The 26,667-nt window shown below is 52.9% G+C and overlaps 1 protein-coding gene across 1 annotated transcript in view; it reads left to right on the top strand.

The window, feature by feature from the left end:
* The window catches only part of EPHA10 (EPH receptor A10), a 40,188-nt gene that overhangs the window by 3,971 nt on the left and 9,550 nt on the right, over window positions 1-26,667 (top strand). The window contains exons 4-7 of the mRNA XM_075721854.1: window positions 16,328-16,483; window positions 17,271-17,612; window positions 24,214-24,338; window positions 26,233-26,395. Of these exons, the coding sequence (XP_075577969.1) occupies window positions 16,328-16,483; window positions 17,271-17,612; window positions 24,214-24,338; window positions 26,233-26,395 (786 nt within the window). The remainder of the gene's footprint in view (window positions 1-16,327; window positions 16,484-17,270; window positions 17,613-24,213; window positions 24,339-26,232; window positions 26,396-26,667) is intronic.

Below are 26,667 nucleotides of genomic sequence, written 5' to 3'. Positions count from 1 at the left end.
GCTTTCAAAGGCAGGCGAGAGCCAGGCGTGGGGATCAGCCCTGGGAGGGTGGGATACGGGCTGCCGTGCTCCTCCTCTCGGGGTGCGTGTGTGAGCCTCTGAAAGGAGAGGTGCCGGGCTAACGCCTCCTGGGCACCTTCCTGCTTTGGGCCATGGTCAGGGCCGGTCCCAGCTCGGCGTGGTCTCGGCTGCCTCTGCGCCGTCAGGTGCCCGCACGAGCCGGCAGCAGTCCCTGGCAAGCGGAGGCTGCTCTGCGCGTGGCGCGGGGCGGCGCGGGTGCATCTCCTACCCCAGCATCGGCTGTTCCTCTGTCCGTCAGCTCCCGGAGGCTTTTCTTCTCTGAAAGGTGTAATTGGCCATCGGTTACCAACCGGCAGCGGCATGGCTGCCCTGTTAGCAGAGCTCCTCTGGGCAGAGGAGAGCTCAGACTGCCAGCTGGGATGGGCGGGAGGAGATGTAAACTGCGCCTGAAAGCACCCTTCCCTGCCCGTGCCTGGTGTCCAGGTGATACCTTGGACCTCTGTCTTTTCACCTGGTAGGAAAGGGATTGAGAGGAAGTTAGCTAAATAAGTCCCAAACGGGTGCAGTTCCCCTGTGTTTAAGGCATATGGAGCTTTTCCTGAGGAATTGGGTCTGCCCTTCAGCAGCTACTCGAGGCTTCTCAGATTTAAATTGTGCCAGCTGTGCCGCCTTCCTCCAGCATGTGGGAAGTCCTTCCCCGTGCTCCGGGTAGCGGCTATTCGCTTGATGCCCTCCTTAAGAAGACCTTATTAAAACTATCGAATTGAAATCTGAGTGCCGTTCGTTGCTTCAGTGGCTGCATGGCAGCTCGCCATGCTCTCCCCATCTGTTTGGAGTGGGAATTTACATAGCGAGTCCCAGAAGGCTTTTGCTAATGTTTCAGGTTTCTCTGTGTTGAGTTTAAATAATTCATATTCTCTAAGGAAAAATATTTGAAGTAATTTAATGGACATAATTAAGTTTTTCCCCCCCTCTCACAGAACGCAGGTCATTAGTCACTCTCTGTGGAGCAGCGTCTGATGTCTGGTCAAATACCAGAAAATAGTTTTTAAGGGTTGAAAGTTTTTATTTTTTTTTTTTTTATAGCCCTGCATTAGCATAGCACTAAGTGAATAACTTTAAAAGCTTTCTGATGAAAGCATCCAGGGCTGTGGAAATTCTTCAACAAGGACAAAAGCCCTTGGGCTGGCGGCAGGTAAATACGGTGGGAGTTTGGGGATGTTAAAACGGCCAGGCGACGGCACGGCAGATCTGGCTCCGCTGCCGTGGTCCCGTGGCAGCGGCTTTGGAAGGCTCGGCGGCTGCAGGTCTGCTGGATCCTCCTCGCCTGTGACACTGCTTGGCTGCAGCCTCTGTCGCAGCTCTTGTGGCCGCGGGAGGTCGGACCCGACGGTTGTTCAGGGGCCGCTCTGGGGAGCAGGGACAGCCGGGGTGACCCCCTGCCCTGTGCCAGGCTGGCGGTTCCCCGGGCTGCCTCGGGCGCCGCTTTGCAGCTCCCGGCTCTGCCTTATCCTTTGATCTGCGAGGCCTTTCTGGCTGTGCCGGCGGCATGGGACGTGCTGGGCTCTGAAATCGCCCGTTCGCCCCGATGGCTGCCGGGGTGGCTGCGTATCAGTAGCCCCGCGGGGCCTGGCCGCTGGCCAGATCCGGGGCGGTGCAGCTTCTCGGGTCTAAATCTAAAGGAAATGGGAGAGCAGAAGCGAAGGAGAAGTTTCCCTGGGCCGTCTCGCGGCTGGGCGCTGTCCTCCGTCACCGCGCTCTGAAGCCAGGGCAGCTACGGTGCCCGCCGTGGGGAGCGGCCGCTGCCCCGCGCCGCGCTCGAGGCTCGCCGGCGGTGGGGGCTTCGCTGCTGCTGGCGCCCTTGGCGTGGTGCAGGGGCCGGGGTCGGCGCTCGCGGGCGGCAGCGGGCAGGGCTGTGCCGGGCCGGCAGCGCTGGCGGTGGAGCCGCGGAGCAGCCGGGAGGTGCGGGCTGCTCTGCAGGAAGAACGGGCGCTACGTCCCACTGAGCTGGTGAGGCTGGCTGGACTAAATCATAAAGCTACTATCCCTGTAACCGTGATTTAAGTGCTGGAATCGTCCTGCTGCTGAGAGAACATTTGTATCCTCACGCTGGAATTAGGAGAGATGAAAAAGACTGATAGGATTTACGGCGCTACTAATTGCTGCTGTGAGAAAGCCGAGCCTTTTTGCTGTCCATCTTTGTATATCACGCCACTTCTCTGAAGAAACCCCAGCGTACCTGAGAGGCTTCCATGGGTTTGCACGTTTCTGATGAATCACTTCACTGATCGTTGAAATGCAGCCATCTCTAGGGTGGAACCGAGCAGCTTTAGCATCTGTTTAACATCTACTCTCAAATAGGAGGAGAGGTTCTGTCACTGTAAATACATTTGGACTGCTTTTCTTGTCTAATATATATCTATAGCAGATGCTGGTCTGTGCTTACTCTGATCTTAAAACCTATTTCCAGCATATGCACGGCAGGCAAGTGAGAAGTCCTGTTACACTGTGGATGATCACCTGTCCATCCCTATTTTGTTTTTGGTAGGCTTCTCCGCACTGATGTCTTTTTACCCTTAATTTTACCAGGCATGAGCTGTGGCCCCTTCATCCCATTTACTTTGTGGTGTATTGCGATAGCTTTTGTGTAAATGAAACCGTGATGTGGAGGATCTGCCTGACATTTGCTGTAAAGTTGTCTCTTTCTGCTTCATCTTTTCCATCCAATCCCTTGTAATATCTGCAAGGAGAATTTCAACAAAGCCCAAGGTTAATATTTACCAGCCAGATTTGCTGCAAATGAGACAACTTCAACCAGACGTTGAATTAATATGATGGAGACCAGTTTCCAAAAATAGCTGTCAGCCACTCTTCTTTGACAGAAACGTAAATTTGTGCTGTAGCTAAGTTCCCTTCTCAATTTATTTCCCTCCACTTCTGACAGCAGCGGCGGGAGCCAGCCCTGCGCTGCCATGCTGGGGGGATGCTCCTGCGCTCCGCTCTCCTCCGCCAGCATCGCCCGCGCAGGGCGGCCAGGCGCCGCCGTCATCGCTCGTCCTGGTAGGGGATGGGCTAATTAGCGGGCTGTATGCCTTGCCTATGCAGGGGTGACGCTATTGAAACCAATTTTAGGGAGGAAATAGTTTCTAGTGCTTTGTCAGGCTTTTTTTAAATGACACTTGAAAGTGGTTTTGGTGTGGGTGGCTGGGCCAGGTTTGACACCTCCGGCGCTCGGGGCCTGCAGGGGCCAGGGCACGGGCGCTCGGGCCGGTCCCTGTCCAGCGCTGCTTCTCTTCTGTGGCCCAGCTAAACACGTGCACGTATTTTTCTTCCCTTGCAGTAAGCAGCGAGCGTTGCTGCTTTTCAGGGAAGGAAAACCTTGCACAAGAAGTCGCATCAGTGACTTGCTGTTTGTGGCACCCTTTGGGCATGAGGAGCGGCTGCTGATGTCCATGGTGGCTGTTTGAAAAGGGGAACAAAAGAAGTTCCCTGCCCTTTTCTGCATTACTGAATGGGTATTTGAGCAGCACGTTGGGTTCAACGTGCCATGGACAGGACACAAGGAAGATTTAGTGTATCTCGCTTAGGGAGAAAGCTAGAGAAAATGATAGTCCTTAGACTTGTTCTTTTGCACCTTTGCTTGTAAAGCGTGTTGGTCTTCTGGGCTCTCCTGAAAGGAAACTTCAAGGACAGAGAGGGGAAAGGTGTTGCTGTTGTGGGATTTTTTCTTTTCCCGCTCCCTTCCTGTACGTTTGCGATAAACCAGTGCGAGTTTCCGAGGCTCAGCTGGGTGGATTTGCACGCTTTGTCCCACTGTGTCTGGTATTCCTGTTGCCCAGATAACCTTTCAGCTGCTCTGCCGGCTTGCATACATGGAAATGAGACTTTGAGGGCTGGAGGCAAGTCTTCCCATGGAGCCTTTCCCGGGAGGGTGCAGGCGTGCTCTGGAGAAGGCTCCAGCACGTGAGGCTGTCAGTGCAAGCCCGTGCATCGGCATCTGGCATGTTTTCCTCTGGCTGAAGTGGACTGTCTTCAGTCTGTACTGGGTTCATGCTGGCAACTTCTGCGTAAAGGACTTTGGGGGCTTCACAAGGCGAGCTGGCACGGCTGCTGGTCTCAAAACGTAGGAATAAGATGAAAGGCACAAGTCAGTGCTAATTAGAAGAAAGCAGTCTTTGCTAATGGTAACTGCTAGTGATACAAAATGTAATGCACGCTTGACACTGTGCAGTAGGCAAGAAATAGCTTCTCTGATGTACTGTGGGATTCATCAGTGGTCTGCTGAAAAATGGAGGATGCTGGACTGCAAGTCCGCTCTGCTCATCAGGCTGGGGTGCATTATTAATGTCTGTAATTGCCTGATGAATCTAACACTGTGTGTAGTATAATTACACTTTATGTCGGCTTATAATTGTTGCTGTTAATGAGGAGACAAGATTTGTGACAGCACAGTCTGGATTCTGATGTGGCCCTTCATTGCTGCTGTTTTCCTAACCCGTTTTCAGCATACCCCCAGTAATTCCTTACCGAAACGCGCCCATGCAAAGGCAGCCGGCTGGGCTGTTCCCTTCTCCTCTGCCTGCTGTGGCTGGGACTCTTGGGTGCTGCAGTTTTCTCTGGGATTGGCTCTGGCAGGCGTTTGTCCTCCTCTCGGAGCCCTTCAGCGGCGCCTTTGCCACCTGCCTGGGCAGCCTGTCCTAGCACCTTGCTCTCCTCACGTGTATCGCAAATCGCCCTTGCAGTCACTTGAGCTTATAACTGCTCGTCCTAGCTCCAGTGAGCAGCGAGAACACTTCTCGTAGCAGATTGTGTCTTGCTACAGATATCTCAGGAAAGTCAATATTATCTTTCCTGTGCTTGGCTTCTTGAATAGTAGCGGAACAAACGGATAAGCAAAGCCTTTGAGGAGATCATCCTGCCTATTGTGAGTAGTAGGCTTGTGGACAAAAACACAGCCGTAAATACTGTGAAATAGGGTAGTTTCTTCATTGCTGCCAGGCATTACTTGGACATAAACTTCGTCAACATTTTGAGCAAATTCAAAAGGAAGTTTTTCTGTAAAAAAGAGGATTTGGATAAAGTCCTTGATTTTTGTGTTCCAAAGGGAAGCACTACAATAGAGAAAGTGCTTGCTTTTAAAAAAAACAGTCTTTCCATTTGTGTCCTGTTTTACCTCCCCTTTCAGTGCTCGCCTTTTTGCTGCTGAACATCACAAACTGAATGCAGGGAGAGAGATCGCTCTGGTGTTGGACCCATTTGTTTTACGCTCGTCCATCGAGAATTCCACAAGTGCCTTTGCCTGGCTGCTGGCATCAGACGGCCGCTTTGTCTCTCGCCTTCCTCAGGAGAGGGCAATGCAATCGTTCCGTCCCCGCGCCCGCAGTGGGGGGGCAAGCAGAGGTGCAGGCGGAGGGGGCTGTGCCAAAGGCAGGAGCCCAGGCTGCTGCGGCAGACGAGCGTGTGCCCGTGCCTCCTGGGCCGAGTTTTTGCTTTGGGAGCCAGCAGTCCACGGGCCTGGGGTCCCGTGGGGCCACGGGCAGCGGGCAGCTCCTGCCTGGGGAGCAGCAGTGCATTGGCAGCACCCTCCTGCCCGCACCGTGCTGCCAGGCTGGGCTGGTGCCTCCTGAAGGTGACTGTGCCTTTCCTTCTGCCAATGAGTTGCAGACATTGACTTGAAGAAAAAAAAAAAAAAGTCCAAAAAGCAGTGGCCTGGCCCTGAGGGCTCCTGACACCATCTTTCTCTTGATGACAGCAAGCTGTGAGCGGGGCTTGCGTCCTTGTGAGTCTCGATGGCTGCCTTGTGCATCAGCAGCTCTGCTGTGAGGGGCGGCGGGCAGCAATGCTCCTGCATCGCAATTCCTGGCTTGGCAGGGATGCGTAGGAGCAGTCTCTGGGTGCGGGCGAAGGCCGTGCTCGCTGTGGTCTGAGGAGAGCCTCTGGGGTGGGCGTGCAGTGCCTCACACCAGCCTGAGTCCCTCCTGTGCTCTGGGAGTCGGCCGCTTCATTTGCCTGGTAGCAGAGAAGGAGGAAGGACAGCATCTGAAGACCGTGTGAGCTGGAGACTTCCTGAGCAGGCTGTCTCCTTCTGGAAGATGTTTTTGGAAATCGAGTGCATGTGTGCTCTGCATGGCCAGGTCTTGCTCTTGCTGAGTAGAAGTTTGGGGTGGGAGTGGTAAGTGGTATTGGTAAGATGCTTTCCTGCGTGTTGCACGTGTCCCATCAAGGCATCATGTCACTACAGTGTCCTTAAATGGAAAATAAATAGTTCAATTGAAAGTTAAAGAAATTTAGAGTAATAAATTACAGTATTTTGTCATTTAGTGCAAAGATACCTCCTGAAGCCTAAGATCTGTTTCTCCGTTTAAATACAAAAAAGGTGGATCTAAATGTACAGTGCTTGGGGCTTTTGATTTGTTTCACCTTTTATACATTGGCTTACAAACCTGTATGTGCTTCTGGAGTTTATTTTATCTTCTGACTGATGCTCGAGTATTATGCATAATAAGTTTATTTTTCCTCCTGGGATTCTGTAAGTTGCACAAAGCACCAGGTAAGTTGCACAAAGCATCATCACTGATGCGGCCATCGGCATCCAGCACAGGCAGACGCTGCGCTCGCGGGGCCGGTGCTGATGCACAGGTTTAGCAGCATTTGTCAGGGCTGGAGCCAGGCACACCGTGGCTGCACTGGGTGGGAAATGGGGGCTACACGTCAGGTCGGGGCTGTGGGAGTAAATCTGTGCCTGCTGCTGAAGGAATAATTGCTGAGGAAACTTATACTTCAGTTTCCTTTCTGAATTATGGTTTGGCTCTCTCCTCCTGGGTCTTGTGTTCTAGCAGAACTTGGCTGGAGCACCTTTGTGACCTGGGCAAAGTGACAGTTTGAAGGCGTGGAGAGCTTTGCACTGAATGAATTTGGAGTATCCGCCTCCAGCTGTCCATTAGCAGCCTCCGTGGTAGCCGTAATGCCTTATGGTAGCTGCTACTTTCCATCAGTCATGCAGATGAAACACCCATGTAAAATATGCTTTCTCTTCAGTCTTTTTTTGGAGTAATGATCAAGCTTGGAGATATTTATTATTCGGGATTGCATATTATATTGCAGTTTTACAGTGTGTCTGAAATAATTATGGCTATGGAAATTGTGGCAGAGCCAGACACAAATTACTCTATGACACTTAATTTTAGAGCAAACTACTCAGAAAATTACAAGCATCACAATTCGTTTGCAGAATTCTCGTCAGGCTTAAGGTTATAGATCCCTGGCTGCTAGATGGACACGCGGGTTATTCTGTTGAAATACGGGGGGAAAACATATCTTGCCCACGGCTCAGGGAGTGTGTGTGGGATAAAGCACTTGGTAGGAGTAGGGTGCATTGGAGATGCAGGTCAGTCAGTCCTTCGCAGGGAATCATTTGGTAGGTACATTAGGGAACTGAAAGAGACAACAGTAAATTGCAGTTGGCTCAGTGGATGTGCCTACTTTAGTGTGTCCTTGAGGAAAATTCCTGCATGGAATTTTAGCATATAGCAATGAGGTTCTGTTCAGTACTGCCATAGCGCTGAATTCAAGCAATTCTGAATTCTTTTAGATATTTCAAGACTGTCTTACTAATATTCTTGGGTATTTAATTTTCTTCTGGACTAAATCACTGAATTTAATTTCAGCTATTAAGAGCTCATTGTTGGAGATGCACAAAGATCTAGCCTCTGGACATAGGTTTTCATTTCAGTGCTCTTCAAATTATTTAACAAGGGCAAAAATTATAGAGTAGCATTGTCCTAAAGGTTTCAGAGATGCTGGGAATGCGTTGGACTGTAGGCTGCTGAAAAGTATTTTTGAAAAGCAGTTATTAAAAAAAAAAAAGTTTGCGGAAGACAAGCTGCCTTTGAATTCACAGCCTGAAATATCTGTCCTGGCAGGCAAGGTACCAAGGTAAGAGGAGCTGGAGACCCAATCCAGTGCTCGTATTGATCGCTCCCTCACGCTGACTTCGTCCTTCTTGCACAGGCGCGGAGATCGGACACGATTTTTTTTCCCTTCCTCACAATGGGGCTCTGTAACGGCATCGTGCTCTGCCTGCAAAGTATTGATTACAGTTTTTGCAATAAGACAAGGCAAGATTGCAAACCCAGCATGTAAGGGGAAGACAGGAGCCTCTCTATTACCCGAGGACATTTGTGGACAAGGCTCTTTCACCAGCTCAATACACCACTAAAACTTTATTCTGTGCGCCGAGTCCGTCCTTCGCCGGGAGGGGCCGTTGATCTGCTGGGGTGCCTTGACCCCCAGGTGCTGTAATGGTTCTCGCTGCGGCACCCGCTCAGCGACGGCTGCTTGTTTCCCCTAGCTGCTGTCTTTCCTAAATGGCGTTTTTATGAATGCCTGCTTCAGTAGAGAAAATTAACGCACGTTAAAAGCAGATGAACTTTGTCAAATACAATTTCATGACAAAAAATGGAAAGGAATTGATTTTGGAAGACAACCCAGTTGTAGTGTTAATTATAAATGACTGTATAGGCGTTTTGGGTGAAACTGCAGGCGTTATTGATTCATGCTGGCACGCACGCGGCTTTTCCGCTATCTGCAGGAGTTCAGCAACGTGAAGAAACTCAATAGTGCTAATGCAGGCAGTGTCCTTTGTGGTTTTTTCTTTCTTCGAAGATATCTGCAAGGTTTGTGGGTCAACAACCTGTTCTGAGACAGTTTGGTGAGGTAAAAAAAAAAAAAAGGCAGAACCCATCAAAAGTATTAAGACTAAACGCTGAGGGTGTAAACAAACCAACAAACTCTGGTATGAAGAAAATGATACCAGACAGCAAAGAGGGGTGAGCGTGGCTACAAGGGCATCGCTGGAGCTCACCGCTGAAACGGCGAATGCCTTCCACACTGGCGAGGGGTTTATCCTGCGGTGCCCAGAGGAGCTGACCCAGGGCCGTGGTCTTCACCAGGCGCTGATGCTAGCGCGGGCGTGCTTGCGCAGAGCTGCAGCTGTGCTGCGTGCTCCTTCCCTTCCCCTCTGCCCAGCAGCGGGGTCGCTGCCGGACCCTTCGACCGCCGGGCTGCCCTGGGCTGGGCGTTGTGCCTCAGCATGGTCACTCCTAACAGAAACCGCGCTGATGCGTACAGAATTGCTAATAACATTTCCATTAGGAAGTGGCATCTCTGTCGCGTGGTGCAGGTCTGGAGTCTGGGTGTGAGAGTCGTGGCGGCCCGTATCCGCATCCGGGTCCGGGAGGGGAAGGGGGGTCATGGCTGAAGGTGGGAGGAGGCCACGGTGGCGTCTGTCACCGGTTTTGTGCGGCTGGGCTGAGAAGTGCCGCCCCAGCACGCCACCCTGAAATGGTCTTTAAAAGGGTCCTCCTGAACTGCACCCCGAGTGGGACCTTCAGGCGAGTCCTTCTCTGCCCATAGCACAGCGTGACTGGAGAAGCAGAGAAGGGAACACATGTGCGCACACACATTTTTTCCGGCTATGGCATGCACACATGTTTTTTGCAGCTATGGAGATGGGCAGGAAGTATGTTTGATGGTTTGTGCCTGATTTTTGTATTAACATTAACATGAAGTTGTCTGGGTTAAGTAGCTTTATTCCTAAATCCGTGTTATGAAGCAATTTCAGCCTAGTATTTAATCTTCCGTCTGTGCTCATTCTCTTAATATTTTATGCTAAGCTTCAGGATTTACTTAGGTCTCGGCCCCTTCCCCTCTGCAAAATAACAAACGCTTTAATTAGAAGAGACTTGTAAGCTGCAGGAAGTGGATTTTTGGTTTTAGTGGGCCCTGCGATGTGTCTAGGGCAGTGTTGGTGAGCGCTCCCGTACTTCTGCTCACATTTGTCTGTTGAAACCCACTGCAAAATTTGCAAAGCTTTTTGCAGCTGATGCAGCTGTGTTGTGCAGAGCAGCTGGACACTCGCACGAGCCTGGGGAAGGACGGACGGCTTCACTGCCTCAGCCAGCAGCGGGCCCGGCGGATCAACGCCCTGTACGGGTGCAGGAAAGTCACAGCGGCGGAGGTGATGGCTGGGCGGCCGAGGGTCGCGTAGGCAGGGTGGAGCTGGAGAGCCTCTGCTCCAGCGTCTGATGCGGGAGTAGAATTTGCTTCCGCGGTGTGTCCGTCAGGCTTCTCTCCTGCGCAGGCACTGGGGGGACCCTGCCCTTCACCGCTGCTGACATCCGCAGCGTCTCGCCCGGGTCGCAGCCGCAGCCACGTGGCCGCCTGGTCCCCAGGCGTGCAGTCCCCGGGGCGGGTGGCAGACGGGGAGCTTCCTCTAAACTTGCTGAGTTGCAGCATTGCACCTTTGTGCGCTCACCCAGGCTGTCTGCTCTTTTAAGGAAGATTGCATTTTCCCTAGGAGGCGAGTTGCTGCCGATGCAGTTACGGTCAGACATGCTGCTTGGCCCTGCGCTCGATACGATTGCATGCGGAAGCCGTGGGACTGGGGGAAGGGGGGATGCTCTCCGGACAGAAGCTTCGCATTCAGCTTAACCGCTCCATGGGAGAGCGCTAGCAGGAGCAGTGTCTGAGAGGCTGCTGGAGGAGGATTCGGTCTTTGCTCTTGCTGGGTTAAAAGCCATTTTTTTCCTTTGTGTGTGTGTAAATCAACATGCAGAGCATTTGTAGAGGAAAGCTGTGAATCTTTAAGGGTCAACCTTCTGTCTTTGGTTGTGCAGGCGGTGTGCTGGCTGGACCTCCAGAGACCCGAGTCCTGTTCTTGGTCCTATTTGTCTTGTATGACTTTGTGCAAATCATGCGGTTGTTCTGCCCCAGTTTCCCGCTTGTCAGTGTGGTTAATGTTTCCATACTTCAAAAAGAAAACAAAGGTTAACTTAATTGTTTGAGGTAGTCAACTGTTGCAGTGATGGGTATGATAAGTGCACAACGTAAAAGGCTGCTGACCAGCTGGTAAATACTGCCAGGGTGATTAATAACTTCATTTTACTGCTGCATGCAAAATCTTGAATATGCTTCCCTTGAACAGCGACTGCGATCAACCCTGGAGCTTACAGAGCCTGTGTCCTGCAGTCAGGTTGTCCTACTTGTGCTCACGGTGAGTCACTTTTAATCACTGTTCATTGATTAACAAGATAAAGCTGCTCAAACTCTGATGCCCTTTTGCGGATTAATCAGGATTTCAACCGGGGATCACTTCTGCTGTTTTTTTAAGCCAAAACTTTTACGCTCAGCTAGCTGCAGCTTAGAAAATGTTGAGATCCTTGCTGGTGAAGGAGCAGCTTCAGCATCCTTGGAGCTGTGAGTGAGTCCCTGGCTGGAGAGGAAGGTTATGCTAGGAGCCGCTGGCGGAAAAACCCAGTTGGCAGGCTGATGTCTGAACTGCTGGGGAGGGAAAATTAAAGCTGTCCTATGCCAGCTGAGTAGGAAACCATGCATTTTTCAGCTCTGCATCCTCAGTTGCCCCTGCTTTCCCTGAGGCACAGGCTGGGCATGAGGGAGGACGTGGCCTCCTCCTCTCAGGAGAGCCATCTGCTCTTGTCCGAGGAGCTGCAGCAGATGAGTCGGTGAGGGAAACCCTTCCCATGGGTGCATCATGCCGGGTAATCTGCCAAGCTGCAGCACAAATCAATGTTGCTTTTTCTGCTACTAGTTTGCTCGTGTGTGCATACAGTGTCATATCAAGGAGGGAACATGTACTCTCTCTGTCAGGGAAATGAATAAGGCACGCCTGGTGAACAGGGAGTAGCTTGTGTGGGCAGCAATGATGGAGCCGGAGAGAGGCAATTAATCTGTCTGACCCATCCAGCTGCTTCTCTTTGGCTCTAGGAGAATGTATTATTGAATTTTATTATTTAATAATTAAGTTGCAATAGTACCAGAGGACAAGGAATAGGATAGAAAATAGCGTACTTCGTTCTATAAATTGACGGCTTGATCTTTTGAGAGCTGCCACATACCCACTGCAAAAACAGGCGCTGTGAAATAACAGGGACACCTAAACCAGCTGGGGACCAAGAAAAACACTTGTAGGATGAGGTGGAAGAGGGTGGGAGTTTATCTGAGAAAAGAAATGGAGATGCACACATGATGCATCACGGGCTGGGGCGCTTTTGTTCTTCTCAAGTGTAAGATTCAGACAACCAAGGAAGAAAATTAACAAATAAGGCCACCAGCTGAGCTGCGCCCAGGCTCCTCGTGGGACATGCTCGCGCAGGGTTGGCATGCCTGTGTTTCTGGGAGACGCAAATCGAGGCATTTCGTACAGTTATTAACCGACAGATCTTTTGACAGACACTTTTGCAAACTTACTTCTCCTAGCTGTTAGAAAACAGGGAGGAACAGCCTGAAAGATGCTTCTAATTGAAAATGTTCAATTTCCTACGATGAGACGTCAAATTTATGTGACTGTTGGGCTCACCTTTAAATCTGAGGTATGGCGGCAGTATGCTCTGGGTGTAGCGCTCAGGTTCCATCAAGTTTGTAAACAAGATTGATTTTTCTGTTCTGCCTGACAGAGGGTGTGAGCAGGAACCTCATGCCAGTATTCAGACTTTGATGCCGTAACGAGATAGTCCTCTCCCCGCGGGGAGGGATGAGCTGGAGCTGCAGCTGCAGCCCGCAGAGGCCGCAATCGATGCGCAGCACTGAAGCCCACCAGCCCCCGCCCCATCCCAGGGCTGCCTGCCAGGAGGCACCGGGGGCCGGCTGTGCCCTGGCTCCGCTCTCGGGGTGCGCGTCTCCCCGTGTCCTCCAGCCGCTGGAAGGGCTGGTTGTCGGGGTTCAGCCCCACCAGCAGCTCAGCGCCACGCAGCCATCGCTCACTGCCCCTGCCCCGGTGGGATGGGGGAGAGAATCGGAGGAGTGAGAGTGAGAAACACTCCTGGGGTGAGATAAGAACAGTTTAATAATTGAAATAACATAAAGTAAAATAATAATAATAACAATATAATAATAATAGTAATAATAATATACAGAGCAAGTGATGCACAATGCAATTGCTCACCACCCGCCGACCGATGCCCAGCCAGTTCCCAGCAGTGATTGCTGCTCCCCAGCCAACTCCCCCCAGTTTATATACTGCCCATGACGCCGTATGGTATGGAATAGCCCTTTGGTCAGTTTGGATCAACTGTTCTGGCTGTGCCCCCTCCCAGTTTCTTGTGCCCCTGGCAGAGCATGGGAAGCTGAAAAGTCCTTGACTGGCATAAGCAGTGCTGAGCAACAGCTAAAAACATCAGCGTGTTATCAGCGTTATTCTCATCCTAAATCCAAACCACAGCACTGTGCCTGCTACTAGGAAGAAAATTAACTTTATCCCAGCCGAAAGCACTGGTTCTGTGGCCCTGCGAGCCCCGGCTCTGGGCGTGCGCTCGGGTCACCTCCCTGCAGAGCCGGGAGGAAACGCTTGAGTGTTTGGGGAAGTTCAGACGTCGTCCCCAGCATGCGGGGACTGCGGGATCTGGGGGTCTGCTGCCTCTCTGCCTCTTCGGGATGGGCACAGCGCATGCTCGGCTCGCTGTCGGTGGCTTGTTCAGTGGAGAGCTCCAGGTGCTCAGCCCTCTTGTGTGCTGGGTTTCTCTGGTGACATCTGGCTGCCGCCTGTTGTGGTAGGATGTGCCCTCAGGCTTCCCTCTGGAAGTGGCTGTGCCCTGGGCATGCGGGGCGTTGGGATCTTTAGCAGGCCACCGGTGACACTTCTGCCCTGTCTTGCAGTCTGTGCTGCCTAACTAAAGGAACAGCCAGCTAATTATGTCTCCGTTACATGAATATAACGCTAGTTTTGGTTTGGTTTCCCAACTGCAAAGAGGAAGCTGGAAGTTTTGGGAGTAATTTAAACAGTTGCTAGTTTTTCCTGTTTCATCTAGCACCCTAGGTAGGGAATGACATTTACTATGCATTGTGGCTCGCTGTCTTAATCTTCTCTGTTGCGTTTGTCAAGCCTGTGCTTTTTAAAAGCTTTATCTGGTATTGGAGGCGTGCAGACTGAGATGGGAGAGGTGAATATAGAACCGCAGGCTCTCCAGTGCTACACTGGCAGCAGCTGTTGCCAAGAGTTTGCAAGATCAAGAGCAAATGTCAATTCTTCTTCCTAGAAACACATGTTTTCCTAGAAATCCCACCTCCAGCACCTCTGAGGAGAGGCTGCTCCAGCTGTCTGGCAGGCACTGACAGCTGGTGAAGGTGTCTGGGCTCCCCTTGCAGCCAGTGAGAGCAATGAGGGCTCCTGGCATGTGGATCATCTCACCCGGGGCCAACACTGCAGCCAGGTCAGGCAGACAGGAAGCACCAGCGCGTCTCCGGTGACCACGGCGGGGTCCTGATGTCCAGCACGGTCACCAGCTCAGCTGGCCAGAGCCACCGATGAGGCTGCCCTTCGTGTCTGGGTGACGGCAGCATGTGCCGAACTGCTTTGTCTTGTCCAGTTCAGCTGGGAACCACAGCCAAGAGGCGCCCAGGAATAATCTGCTAATTTTGGTTCCCTCTTTTTTTTTTTTTTTTTAATAGCTTTTGGGTTTTTTTTATTCTCCATTTTAACAATTTAACTCTTCAGTTTTGCTATAGAAATATAACGTTCAGTCCACATCAGTTGGAAAGTTGCAGTTTCCATTCCAGATGCAAGGAAATCTCTTTGTTTCTTGGGCATGATTGGAATGGGCTTGAGGAGGCCAAATCTGCTGCTTTCTGCAGGCTTTGCTTGCATTGGGAGACACGGCAGCACAAGATCTTGTCTGGCAAAGATCAAGGCTTTTAGGCAGCTCTTGAAAGGCTGCATCTGTTATGTAAGAAAAGCAAAAATATCTCACGTGTGTTGCTGCTCCCGGCTCTGCCAAGCTGCTGTCTGTCATGTGCCCATGGCCAGGGGATGGTGGGACCACTGGGGGTGCAAACCTCAGCCACGGTGCTGTGGTCCCTCCCCATGTCTGACTGCAGGGCACTGAATTTCTGAAGACCTTGCAGTAGGTGAAATAACCTCCCCTTAAATGTTCACCCATTTTCAGGGTGCTGTGTCTAGTGCTTTGTCCTCAGATCACAGCTGTATCTGCCACTTTTATATCATGATAAAAATTAATGAGCCAGAGTGCACTGGAATAATCTGCTTTAAAAGGAACAGTCTCAGCAGCCAACTTCTTAAAAATTACAAGAGAGGGGACTGTGTTAGTGGAGCTGTTCATCTAGGAACTTTACAAGTGATTAAGTTTTTAAATATTCGGGGAGCTGATGAAAGGGTAGCAGACAGCAGCACCACACCAAGAAGATGAAGAAGCCAAGCAAAACATGAGTGCTTCTGTTTAGCTTGAAATCCAGCTGAGACAAACCCCTGGCCCTGCTGGGGGCCACCCCTCGGCGCCGAGGGGCTGCCAGCCCGCGGGGTCCTCTGTGCAGGCAGGCAGGAGGCGGGCATGGGGCACGCATGCCCCGTCCCCTATGGGGCACCCAGCAATGACAGGCACACATTTCTTTGCAGGCTGCTTCCTTTTCACATGTTTTAGGGTCAAACTGAAACTGTTGCATGCTGCTTTATGGAGTTTTGCAGCCTTTTTTGTTGTTTTTGTAAGGTAATAATTCTTGTGCAGAACTAGCTTCTGGGTGTCCTGCTGGGGGTGTTGCTTGTAGGCTGCATGGGGCTTGTAGCAAAGATCAAGCAAATCCTTGACCAGCGTGTGAATTACTTGTTTGTTTGCGTATCAAAAGTACTTTAAAAGGGTAAGGGAAGCCTGTGTGTGACCTATAAAAGCAAATTTATAGTACTGTTAACTTCAGCACATACCTCACTGCCTGCAGCGACTGCTGTATAATCCACAGGGATAAAGCGGTAGCTGCCAGTGACATGGCCTAGTGGCTTGGGCTTGTATATGAAGCTCTGGTGACTGATGAGGTCTCCAACTTTTCCATTTTCACTATTCCTCCCCTTTTGGGGCTGTTGCTGAGTCTTGCTATGGCTCCCATGTCATTTCTGCTCCGCTCACCTGACTCTAAACCCTAAGCCATGTATTCTCCATATCCTGCATCTTTCTGCAGTCATCTTGTCCCCTGTGTCCCTCCAGAACCTCCACGTGTTCCTCCAGCTGATGTCTGGCCATTCCTCCAGCCCCTTGCAAGGGTCCCCCAGCCTGGAAGTTGGTGCAGAGCTACAGCATCCAAATGTCCGTTCTGGGTCAAACCAAAGGCACGTCTCCCTTGGTACCAGGGTCATGCAGGCGCTCAGGGAAGGTAGCTTGGAGGGTGATACCTGCTGGCCAGTGGCAGGCAAAGGATGTCCCAGGAAATGGGAAAATGCAGTCATTGGACATATCCCCCATTCATCTTGTGGTGTTCTTCCCATAACTCCCTCTCTCTGTCTTTTCAGCTTGCCTTCCTGGATTTTACAAGCTTTCCCTCCGTCTCCCTTTCTGCTCTCCTTGCCCTGAGCACAGCTTCACGCATGAGGAAGCCTCCACGTTCTGTTCATGCCAGAAGAACTACTCCAGGTCCCCGTCAGACCCACCATCTGCCTCCTGCACACGTACGTCCTGCTGAAACGACGGCTCTTTGTAAAGTGAGGATACAGGGATCCAGACGATGCGTCTGTCCTGCAGCGCAGAGCCAAGCGGGTGCCTGGGAGCCTGTCCGGCTGTCCTCCTGCGCGCCCGCGGGAGCTGTGCCTGGGCACGCGTGTCTCTGGGAGGTCCTGTCTGCACTAGGGTGCTGCTGCGGTGCGGGGGGTGGAGGGGCTGTCCCTGCACCAGAGCTCGCAGACTGAAGCTGCAATCTGATGAGACAGGCGTGTGGTCAGGCTTACAGACTCCCTGGTAAAACTAGGGCACAGTCATTTAGTCAATATCGTTCCGATTTTAATTAAATGGCCTCTAGTTAATTGGACTGGACCCCAGCTACTCCAGTGATGGATGCCGTGCAGCTGCCTGCACGGTGATGAGAGACCCTGCCGAGAGCGAGCGTGGCTGGGCAGTGTCCGACCAGCGGCAGGGCTCCTGGGCCCCTTGCAGCTGAACCCTGGTGAGGCGCCGGGTCTGGCCAGGCGCTTCTGGCGCGCTGTGTGAGCTGCGGCTCGCTGCGTATAACGCGTCCCTCTGGCGGGGATCCTCCACCCAGTGTCCCCGCCGTGCTGCATGTATCGGTGCATCCACGTCCCCTTGCGCTGCCACGTGCTGTGGCTGCCCGGGACTGTGCTGTCTTGCTCCGCCACCGGTGCCTGTGCTGCTGCTCCCGGAGGAACCGCAGGTTTGCTGCCTCCTCCCCAGGCAGCACCCAGCTGTCCCAGCACCCGTGCACGGACGCTCTTCTGCTTCCAGGTCCACCCTCCGCCCCGAGGAACCTTGTCTACAGCCTGCAGCAGTCGTCGCTGGTCCTGGAGTGGAGTGCCCCTGCCGACGCGGGCGGCCGGAGCGACCTCACCTACAGCCTGTGGTGCGGCCGGTGCCCGGCGGCTCTGCGGGGCCGCTGTGAGCAGTGCGGCAGCGGCGTGGGCTTCGTGCCGCAGCAGACAGGGCTCGTGGACCGGACTGTCACCCTGGTGAACCTGCTGCCTCACGTCAACTACACCATCCGCGTGGCAGCTGTCAACGGTGTCTCGGGTGTCAGCCCGCTGTTGGGGCAGCAGTACGCTGAGGTCAACGTCTCCACCGGCCGTGCAGGTACGGCTGCCGTGTCGCGTACGTGACCGCTGAAGGCGGGCGTGCCTCACCCCCGCTGCACCAAGAGTTGCCTGCGCTGTCTTAGACTTGCGTGTCACCTCGGGGGTCTATGAGTCTGCTCAGCGGCTGGCTCCATGGCTTAATCCATGGAAGGATTAATGGGAGGCTGCGGGGTCTGGAGGTGGTGTGGGCACTGTCCCCGGGCTCCTCCAGCCCGGCACCGTGGCAGCGCCCCAGTTCCTCGTGGTTTGCTCCGGTGGCACAGGCGTGGTGCTCAGCAATGGCGGGCAGCGCGGCAGCACAGGCGGGAGGGGGAGATGCAGACGGCCTGCGACGCTCCCCAGGGGGTTTCAGCTGGTGCCATGGGGAGGCCAGGGGCTGGCTGCGCTGCGGGAGCCCGTGGCCCCGTTGTCTCCCACTGTGCTGTGCTGGCTTGCAGCAGGGTGGCGGTGAACGTGGTGACAGCCTGCGCTCCTCCCAAGGGGCGAATCTGCTCTGTGATCCAGCTGCAGCTTGAATTTACAGCTCACAAAAAAGCACCTTCAGAGAAACAACATTTTCAGCCCATTCACAAAATACCCTCCTTAAAATAGATAATTCAAATATTGGCTATCCTTTGGAAACAAAAGCATTAATTTCATCTCTCTTCTATGTTGGTCTGCGGCACAATTTCTTACTGTAAGCGTCCCTTTCCACTTTGTTTCGCGTTTCTGTTCCCTTACGCGAGGGGAAGCGAGCATCCGCCTGCCTGCGTGCACGGGGCCCCTGACCCCCATGGCCAGCTGGAGGGGTTTGGTCCCTCCTCAGCGGTTAGCTGTGCCGAAGGGAAATCAGCTCTGGCTTGTTGTGTCCTTGTCTGCTCCTCTGTGGTTACGTTATCAACGTGCGTGAAAACCCTTTGCCAAGCCACAGTTAATGGAGACAGATGATACTCACATACCTCGTGGCAGGGACTGGCCAACAATTTCATCTGAAGAGATTAAACTTTCATCTTGTTATAATAATTTTCTCACCACTTGATCAAATGTTTTTGCCCGTGTTGTTGCTTTCTCTTCCCTCATGTAATAATTTCTGTGAATCCGTTGGGTGGATGCTGTGCCACAGACTGCTCTTCAGTGGAGGTGTCATTCCTCATTAGGATCTTTGCTGTTCAAGGATGGATTTAGCTCTGGGAGGATCTTCTGTCTCCTGAGCTCAGGCTATTCCTGAGCCAGCGTACAAGCTAGGGGGGGGTGAGTTTAACGAGGTCTGGTAACGAGCCGTTCCTCCAGAGGCTCCTGCCTGTGTCGGGCAGAGGGACCGGTGCTCAGGAGCTGCCTCCTCGCCTGCAGCTTCAGGTCGGAGCTGGGGACAAGAGGCCGGGCAAGGGCAGCAAGCGCCCCGTCCTCTGCAGGGAGTGAAGCAACAAGTCCGTGATACCAACCGTGCCTTAGCCATTCGTCTGCTTAATACAGCTTTTCTTCTGGGGGGAGTGGGAATCTCAGCCCCTTAACACTGCATACTCCTGAAGGAACTGAAATACGCATAGAGAATATGGCATAATTAATCTTGTAATCTGTTCAAAATCAATGTCTCTTGTCGAGCTGTCAAGTCTCCGGATGCAGATGGTGGCTCAGAATTAGCTGAGCAGCTGAGGCTCAGGAAGTTTCATGAAACGCTTAAATTTTTTGCTGCTGAGGGTGTCCCCTCCCGGGGCAGTGCCAGGCTGGACCTGCTCCGTCTGCAGGTGCCCGGGTGGTCCAGTTCCTCTCGCTTTGGCACTGTGGGCAAGAAGCGAAGGTGGTGATTAACCTGAGCCATTGGCAAGGAGGGGGAGGAGGTCATCTCCTGGGGAGGGAGCTTCTCAGTCCAGTTTGCCTGTAGTGCCCCTCTCGGGCAGGAGCCCCGTGAGGAGGGCTGCGCACGGGGGGGGGACCCTGTGCAGGCAGGACGCGGAGCCATGGCTGGCACGGGCGGCTTGCAGAGCTGCTCTGTGGAGCGTGCTGTCTCCAGCAAATCCTGAGCCCTGGAGCCCCTCGGCATTAAAGCCCATCACAGAAGTGCTGGATGGGGCTGGAAATCAGGAGAAAGGGAGACTTCAGGGATGCCTGGAGCGGTGGTGACTTCTTGGCAGCTACAATGCGGTGGTCTCGGAAGTCATTTGCAGCAGCAGGGAAGCTCTGTCTGCAGATACACAGGTTCAGAGGAAAAATTAAACGAAGAAACAAGACCCTATTTAGCTGTCAGATCCCTGCTCCTCTAAATATAGCTCTGAGTGCGGCTTTCGCGCTGCCCTTCCCCTTCAGCAGTCACAAGAGGGAATTAGCAGTTGTTCATTGTATTTGCAGGGGAAAAGAAAAGATGCTATTTAGTCTGCAGGAGGCAAAATTAATACTGTGTTTTTTCTAATCTGGCCCCAGCATGGGACTAAATAAAAGTGTTTGACGAGCGAACGGAGCTGTTTACCTGCAGGAGTAGAGCTGCATTAGCTATGTAAATGTACGCTCTGGGACGATGTCATTTATATTCCCGGCAGGGATCAGCTCCTGTCTTAAAGGGCTTTTAAATCTGTTGCAGATTAATAATGCAGCCAGTGCCGAAATGCATTCTCCTTTCTCAGACTGTGGAGAAGTGGTTTGTGCTGAATTAGGTCCTCTGAAGCAGACTTCTCTGCGCCTGCTTGTTGCTGGTGCAGCAACACCAGCGCAGCCACAGCCAGGAGGGGCAGGGGGCCCGGGATGAGCTGACTACGGGGCGAGGGCACACGTTTGCCCGCTGAGAACTGGACCTGGAGGAGCTGCACGGTAACTGATGAGGCTGCACCTCTGGTTTGGAAAGAAGGACCCTGGGGCAGGAGTTGCCTGGGACAGTGCTCAGTGCGTTTTCTGTGCTGGGGTGTTAATAACTGCTGACGGAGGGGAGAGGCTGGCTCTCCCCAGCGCGAGCAGTGCCGTGGTGCAGGCTGGCAGAGGCGTTTCGGGGGCGATGGCAAGTCCTGTCCGTCCACTTGCCGCTCGCCCCATGCGGGGAGCAGCAGACAGCACGGTGGACAGGTCATGGTCTGCTCTGGCTTGCTGTGTGTCTGCTCAGCTGCCCCGGCTCTGAAGAGGTGTGGGGAGAGCGTTCCTGGAGACCTGAGCGCAGGAGCTGGGGCTGGGCACCAAAGAGGCTCGTCCTGCTGCGTGGCCGGCAGGCACGCTTGGTTCAGCTCCATCTCTAAGTACTTGCTGTTGTCCCTCTCTAACCCCTTTGGGTTTGGGGTCGTTCAGTGGAGGGACACGGTGCCCACACCTAGTTTTATGCCTTTTCTGCTGGTACGCTGGTTAATTAAGAGGAGTAAACCCACATATAATGGAATGGAGTTTATAAAATCAGGCAGAGTGGTGAATAATTTAATGTTTGCTTTTTCAGAAGAGAGATAATGTTAGGGGAGCTTAAAATATTGATGGGAAACGCTTTTTTCACAGTGGGAAATGCTTTATAGTCTGTGTGATTTTCTTTAATCCCTTTTAAACATGTTTGAGGCTAGTGCCTGCTTTTCTGGGTACCATGGGTTCTGCTCTACAGCCCATCACTAAGCAAGTGTGATTTTTTTTTTTTCCTGATGACTTTGTCAGGACCACTTGTTCAGGTTTCTTCAGTCTGTTTGCTAGATTCAGAGATACAGGAGGGCATCTGTGTGATATTTTATTGATGGGAATCATATAAGACAGCAAGGAGCGCTTAGTTTACAGGAGCAAAACCCAAGTTAAGCGTCAGGCTGGCCTCAGCCGCCTGTATCGCGTGTCGCTGTGTAAAACATGCAGCGACGTGCGCTCGTGTAGAGGCCGCAGGCTCGTGGTGGGGATTACCCTGCTGTCCCAGCGACAAGAGCTGTGAGCGTGCCCGTGTGCGTTTCTGTTTGTGCACGTGGGTCAGCGTGTGCTTGCGAGACTGGTGAAGGAAGCTGAGAATATTTATCTTTTTTCATCTTATTGAAACACTTCTTACACGTGAAAATCATCCTCACCAGTCCGCTCCAACAGCAAATGCCATATTACAGCCTGTGCTAGCCTAAGCCTGGCTCTGATGAAGTGGGAATAAGGAGCAGTTTGCAAGGTTTGGAGCAAAAGTGTGCCAAAGCAGTGCAAATTCAGTCATACTCATTACTGGTGTTTGAAGTGTCACAAGAGGGCACGGGGCTTCCTGCCGGTACCGGCAGGGTTGACGGTCTCTGGCAGTGGAAGGGAACCTTTGCCGCGCACGGGTGCTGCCGGTGCTGGCCATTTCCCGTGTGCTGTCACGCAGACTGGCGAGGAGGATGGCAGCGCCACAGGGTTGCTGTGCTGGAGGAGTCGCAGACCTCCCCTTGTGTGAAAAACCTTGGCAAAAAATGCGGGAGGTCCGAAAGTGTGAAGTGCTTGGCAGTCGACGTGGGCAGGAGAGGTTCTCTCCAAGGGTGCCGGTGAAGGTCTCTAGTCCTGCCTTTCCTCTTGATCCCTGAGAAGGAGGCAGACCTCGGCGTGCATTTGTGCCGCAGGTTCGTGGTGCCGCTGCCCGGGGGCCGTGTCCTGCTTGGCCCGGTGGGCCATTTCTGCCTCGCTTCGTGCTGCCGGGGTGAACCGTCTCCCCCTTTACACGCGGACAATTCGTTATCCCCTTAAAGGTCAGCTCTGGGGCCAGCGTATTTACTCGGAGAATTATTTTTGAAAAGGCCAAGTGACACGCAGCCAGGCTGCAGCAGAAGGAGCCGTGTGCAGGGGTGTGAGCTCGCATGAGCGCGGGGGCTCCCCGCTGCCCTTCGGGCCCTCTCACTCTTTCAGCAGAAGCCAAAGGGACTTGGAATCAGGGAGCAAACCATCATGAATAAAACATCAGGAGGACTTTTTTCTTCAGCAAAGATTAATGAGCTAAGTAATAAATACAAAATTTCACAGATACTTAAGTTTACTTTCCAGGGACTTGTTCATCTCCACAGGAGTCTCTGTGGGATAGTCAGGGTCCAGCAAACATCCTGATTTGATGGAGAAGTGGGGCAAGCTAGAAACAGCCGATTTCCCCGTGCGGCTTTCCCTGTGCCTGCTGCAGGGCCACTGGTGTAAATGGGCGAGTTGGTCACTGCAGCCCCTTCACCCTGGTGTGTTCTGGCCCCTGGTGCTTGCCGGGGTGATCCAGGGACCACCCTTGTGCCAGAACTGTGCTGTCTAGCCACGGCCGGGCTGCTGGCTGCTGTGGGCGGGCTGGGCAGCCCAGGGCTGCACTTACGGGAAGCTTTTGTGCTATTCCCCGTTCCCTCCTCATCCAGAGAGGAGACTTGCTGCCCGCCAACCGGGACAGCTTGTGGCACAGCCCCAGGACACCTGTGAAGACCTTACTTGGCATGTTCGGCCACTGGGGAGGTCACTTCTTCTAATCAATCCTAATTCTCTCTAATCAATCCAAAGCAGAACAAGGGGCTCCAATAGGAGCTTTTATCAAGGTACCAGGTACAAAGTTTATTTTCCCTACTAAAATATTTAGTGTCTGTCTTGAATAGCGCCTTTGCAGCAAAGACACGGATGTCCTAGCGTGTTCCAGGCAGCCCCTTCCTCCTGCTCTTGCTGGTGAATGCCCTGGCCACGGGCAGGTCATCATGTCTGAGCTGCTGCTGCCTTGCTCTGGGCAGTCGGGGGATGCCGTGTCCTTGGCTGGCTCCTGAGATGCTGCAGACAGTCTGACAGGTCCAGCTGGCTTTCTGCTGGTGCAGGAGGCAGAGGCTTTTGGAAGAGCTGCTGGGATGCTGCCTGCAGGCAGGGAGCCCGGTGCAGGCAGTGCTGCTGCCTGTCAGCTGCAGGAGCTGTACGGGCCACCGGGTGCAGCTCAGGGGCTTGAAGGCAGAAGAAGGTGCTCAGAGGAGGGGATGGCATGGAGGATGCTCTGGGAAAGCGGATGAGCGCGGCAGGGTAAGGCAGGCAGACCTCCTCTGCTGCCGCAAATGGCAAAGGCGTTAGTGTCAGGCAGAGACCCTGTGGATAGCTGGGAACTGCGAGCTGCCTGCTGGAGCCAAACCTGGTTAAAATGGGAATAGTTGGCAAGTGTGTCTTGCATAGTGAGATGAACTAAACTGGAGCACACGTGCCAGGGAGGAGGATACAGCGTGGAGCATGTGCTAACTAGAAATAAACAGCCAGCTCCTGGGGCACGGGCTGTGTGCTCCGCAGCGGGTAGGGCAGGCAGCTCTCCCGTCTTCCCAGCTGTCCGGGGTGGTGTGGGGCAGAGTATCTGCAAAAGCAGCATGCTCTTCAGCTGCTTAAATTGTTAAAGTTTTTACTGTGGCATCACAGGGCAGAAGCAGAAATGAAGTAACCGCAACTGAACACGTTCGTGCTGATAAGGGACTCGCAGAGATGAAATTCCCTGTAGTGTGTGATCTCCTGGTTGCACTTACTTGGCTCTTCAGAACCAAAGTAGCCAAAGCGTGGTGGCATGCAGTGTCACTGGCCATGTCCCCGGGGCTCTGCCCTAGGCCTGGCTGGCTGTGCTGGGCTGGTGCGGGGGGCTTTGGGCGCTGCTGGAGGGCGCGGGGTGCGCTGCCAGAGCAGGGGGGGATGCTCTGCCCCGGCAGCGCCGTGATCACCCACTGCCTTCCTCTCTGCTTTTTCAGCGCCGACTCCTGTCACTGACATCCGCACGGATAAAGTTGAGCAGAAGAGCGTCTCCTTGTCGTGGCAGGAGCCGGGCTTCCCGACCGCCAACGGCACCGAGTACGAGGTCAAGTACTACGAGAAGGTAGGGTCTGGGGATGGGCGCCAGCTCTCAGCCGTGCCCCAGCCCTCCCTGTCCGACCCCTGGGTGCTTCCCCCACCAGCCAGGTCTGCCCCTCCTGGGCACGGTGCGGGTGCCGCCGCGGGTGCCGCCGCTCCCGGCCGCAGTCAGCCGCCGCCACGTGAAGGTCGAGTGGTGGGAAAGGGTCGGAGTGTGTGTCTGCGGCCGGTGCTGTTGTGAAGATTTTACTGGCACCCGAAAGTAAGAGGAGTGCTTCAAATGGGGGCCAATAAGGTCTTTTCTTCTCCGACAGTGTTATGCAATCTGCTTATGCAAGTTTTAGGAAATTTGGATTATTTGTACGGCTTATGTTAATTAGTGTTCTTTTCCCCCATCTGTGCAGCAAGATTTCATCCAGTCCTAATGTTGACATCTCCCTGGGAGAAAGAGTAAAGCTAATAATTTTCATTCATTCTTTTTTTTTTTTTTTTTTTTGTAATGCATTGGATGGCTTTTTTCAAGGACATTAGAAATCTGAGGTTTGGGTGCTTGCCATTAGCCAGCTAGACAGGGACTGCTAAACCATGCTGGGTTTCTAAATCTTTGACGAGATGACACCTGTGTTCATAGCCTGTGCTCTGGGAAAGTGTCAGACCTTGTAGTCTTCACTGGTTTAGGACTGAGGGCCACCGAACCCATGACTTTGGTGAACTGTGAGTGGTCTTCCACACAGTAGGGGACGCAAGCAAACATTTTTGCGACAGTCTCTTAATTTTAAAAATAGCTGTTATTTGACAGGTGTGGTGGGTTGAGAATTCTAGAAGAAATACTGGTGGGCAGAGAGCAGGGACAATGCTCTAAATCAAAATAAATGCAGTTTATGACACAGTTCCACAAATTACCTTATCTGCGTGTGCTCAGGCTCGTTATGAAACTGATTACATGTCAAGCAAACTGTGCAGGTGACATGTTGGCATTCTGTATTTAGAAGCAAGCTACTTTGAAGCTGATTCATGTTAATGTGATTTTCAGCATCTGATAGATCTGAAAGGAGGGATCTGTGGGTGAGGGCAAACGCTGAAGCCCGAGACGGTAATTCCTGTGCAAATGGGCTGCAGCAACAAGATATGCAGGGTATGTGAAATGAGGAAACGTCCTGCTTGGGTAGGGAATTCAAACTATAGTTTAGCAATTATTCACTGAAATGAGGCTCTTGATGCTGACACGAAAATCAACTTAGTTCCCAATCTTTGCTTTTAAAGCTGTACTTTAGCTATGGAGATTCAAGGGGAAAAGCATATTCCATGGAAAATACGTTTCACAGCGATATCCCTGGCCCTGGGAGCGGCACGGTGAACTGCTGCTGCCCGTGCCAGATCGCAGGGCTGGGGTGCTCGATGGGGCTGGTCCCGGCATAACGAGGGTGCAGTGTGCGCGTGTGGGATCCGAGAGAGGCCGATGCCGAGGCAGCGGGATGTGGCCCAGCCCTGCTCCCAGTGGAAAGCAGCCTCAGATAACCCTGGTCTGGAACTGCGGTGGCACCAGCCTCGTCTTCTCACCAGGGAACTTGTTTGCAAGTACCCGAGACGGCTGAGAAAACGATCTCCGGCGGTGGCCAGCGCGGGGGCAGGCGGGAGCAAAGGAGCTGTGCGGGGTGGCACAGCTGCTCCCCACCTCCCCACCCTCCGCCTGCCTTCACAGCGCATCGTCTGGCTCCATCTGCCATTTCACGTGACCTTTCCCTGTAATTTCTATTAATGAGACATCTAGTAAATGTATTCTTCCCGTTGAAGGTTTTATGTTTAGACAGACTGTCCTGATGGGACCCAGAGGCGAGGCGAAGATACAGCTGTGCTGTGCCTGCTCTGCGGCGCAGCTGTCAGTCCAGCTAGATCTCGGGTATCTCGTTATTTCACAGGATCAGAGAGATCAAAGCTACTCAACTGTGAAAACCACATCAACGGCCGTGACGGTCAATAACCTGAAGCCTGGCACCCTCTATATATTCCAAATCCGGACATCTTCCTCGCCGGACTACGGAAACTACAACCCTAGTATTGAAGTGGAGACGCTGGCAGAGTGTAAGTGTTGGCAAGGCTCGTCATCTCTTACACACGCGCCGGCAGACATGAGGCTCTTTGAGCTGAGTTGCGGGGATGCTGCTGCTCGCTGCTCCTGCCCCAGATGCTCTTGGTTTCGTGCAGCGGCATCTGTTCCTCTGGTTCTGCCGCTCTGGGTCTGAGAGCAGCTAATTCCCAGGACTTGCCTTTAACTGCATTTTCCTGTTTGATTTTAACAAGGTTGCTACTGCTGGCCTGCCTGTCCTGGAGGTGTCCGTCCTCACTCTTCTCAG

The sequence above is a fragment of the Pelecanus crispus genome, chromosome 16, assembly GCF_030463565.1.
Source record: "Pelecanus crispus isolate bPelCri1 chromosome 16, bPelCri1.pri, whole genome shotgun sequence".
NCBI lineage: Eukaryota > Metazoa > Chordata > Aves > Pelecaniformes > Pelecanidae > Pelecanus > Pelecanus crispus.
This window is presented reverse-complemented; position numbering and strand designations above follow the sequence as displayed.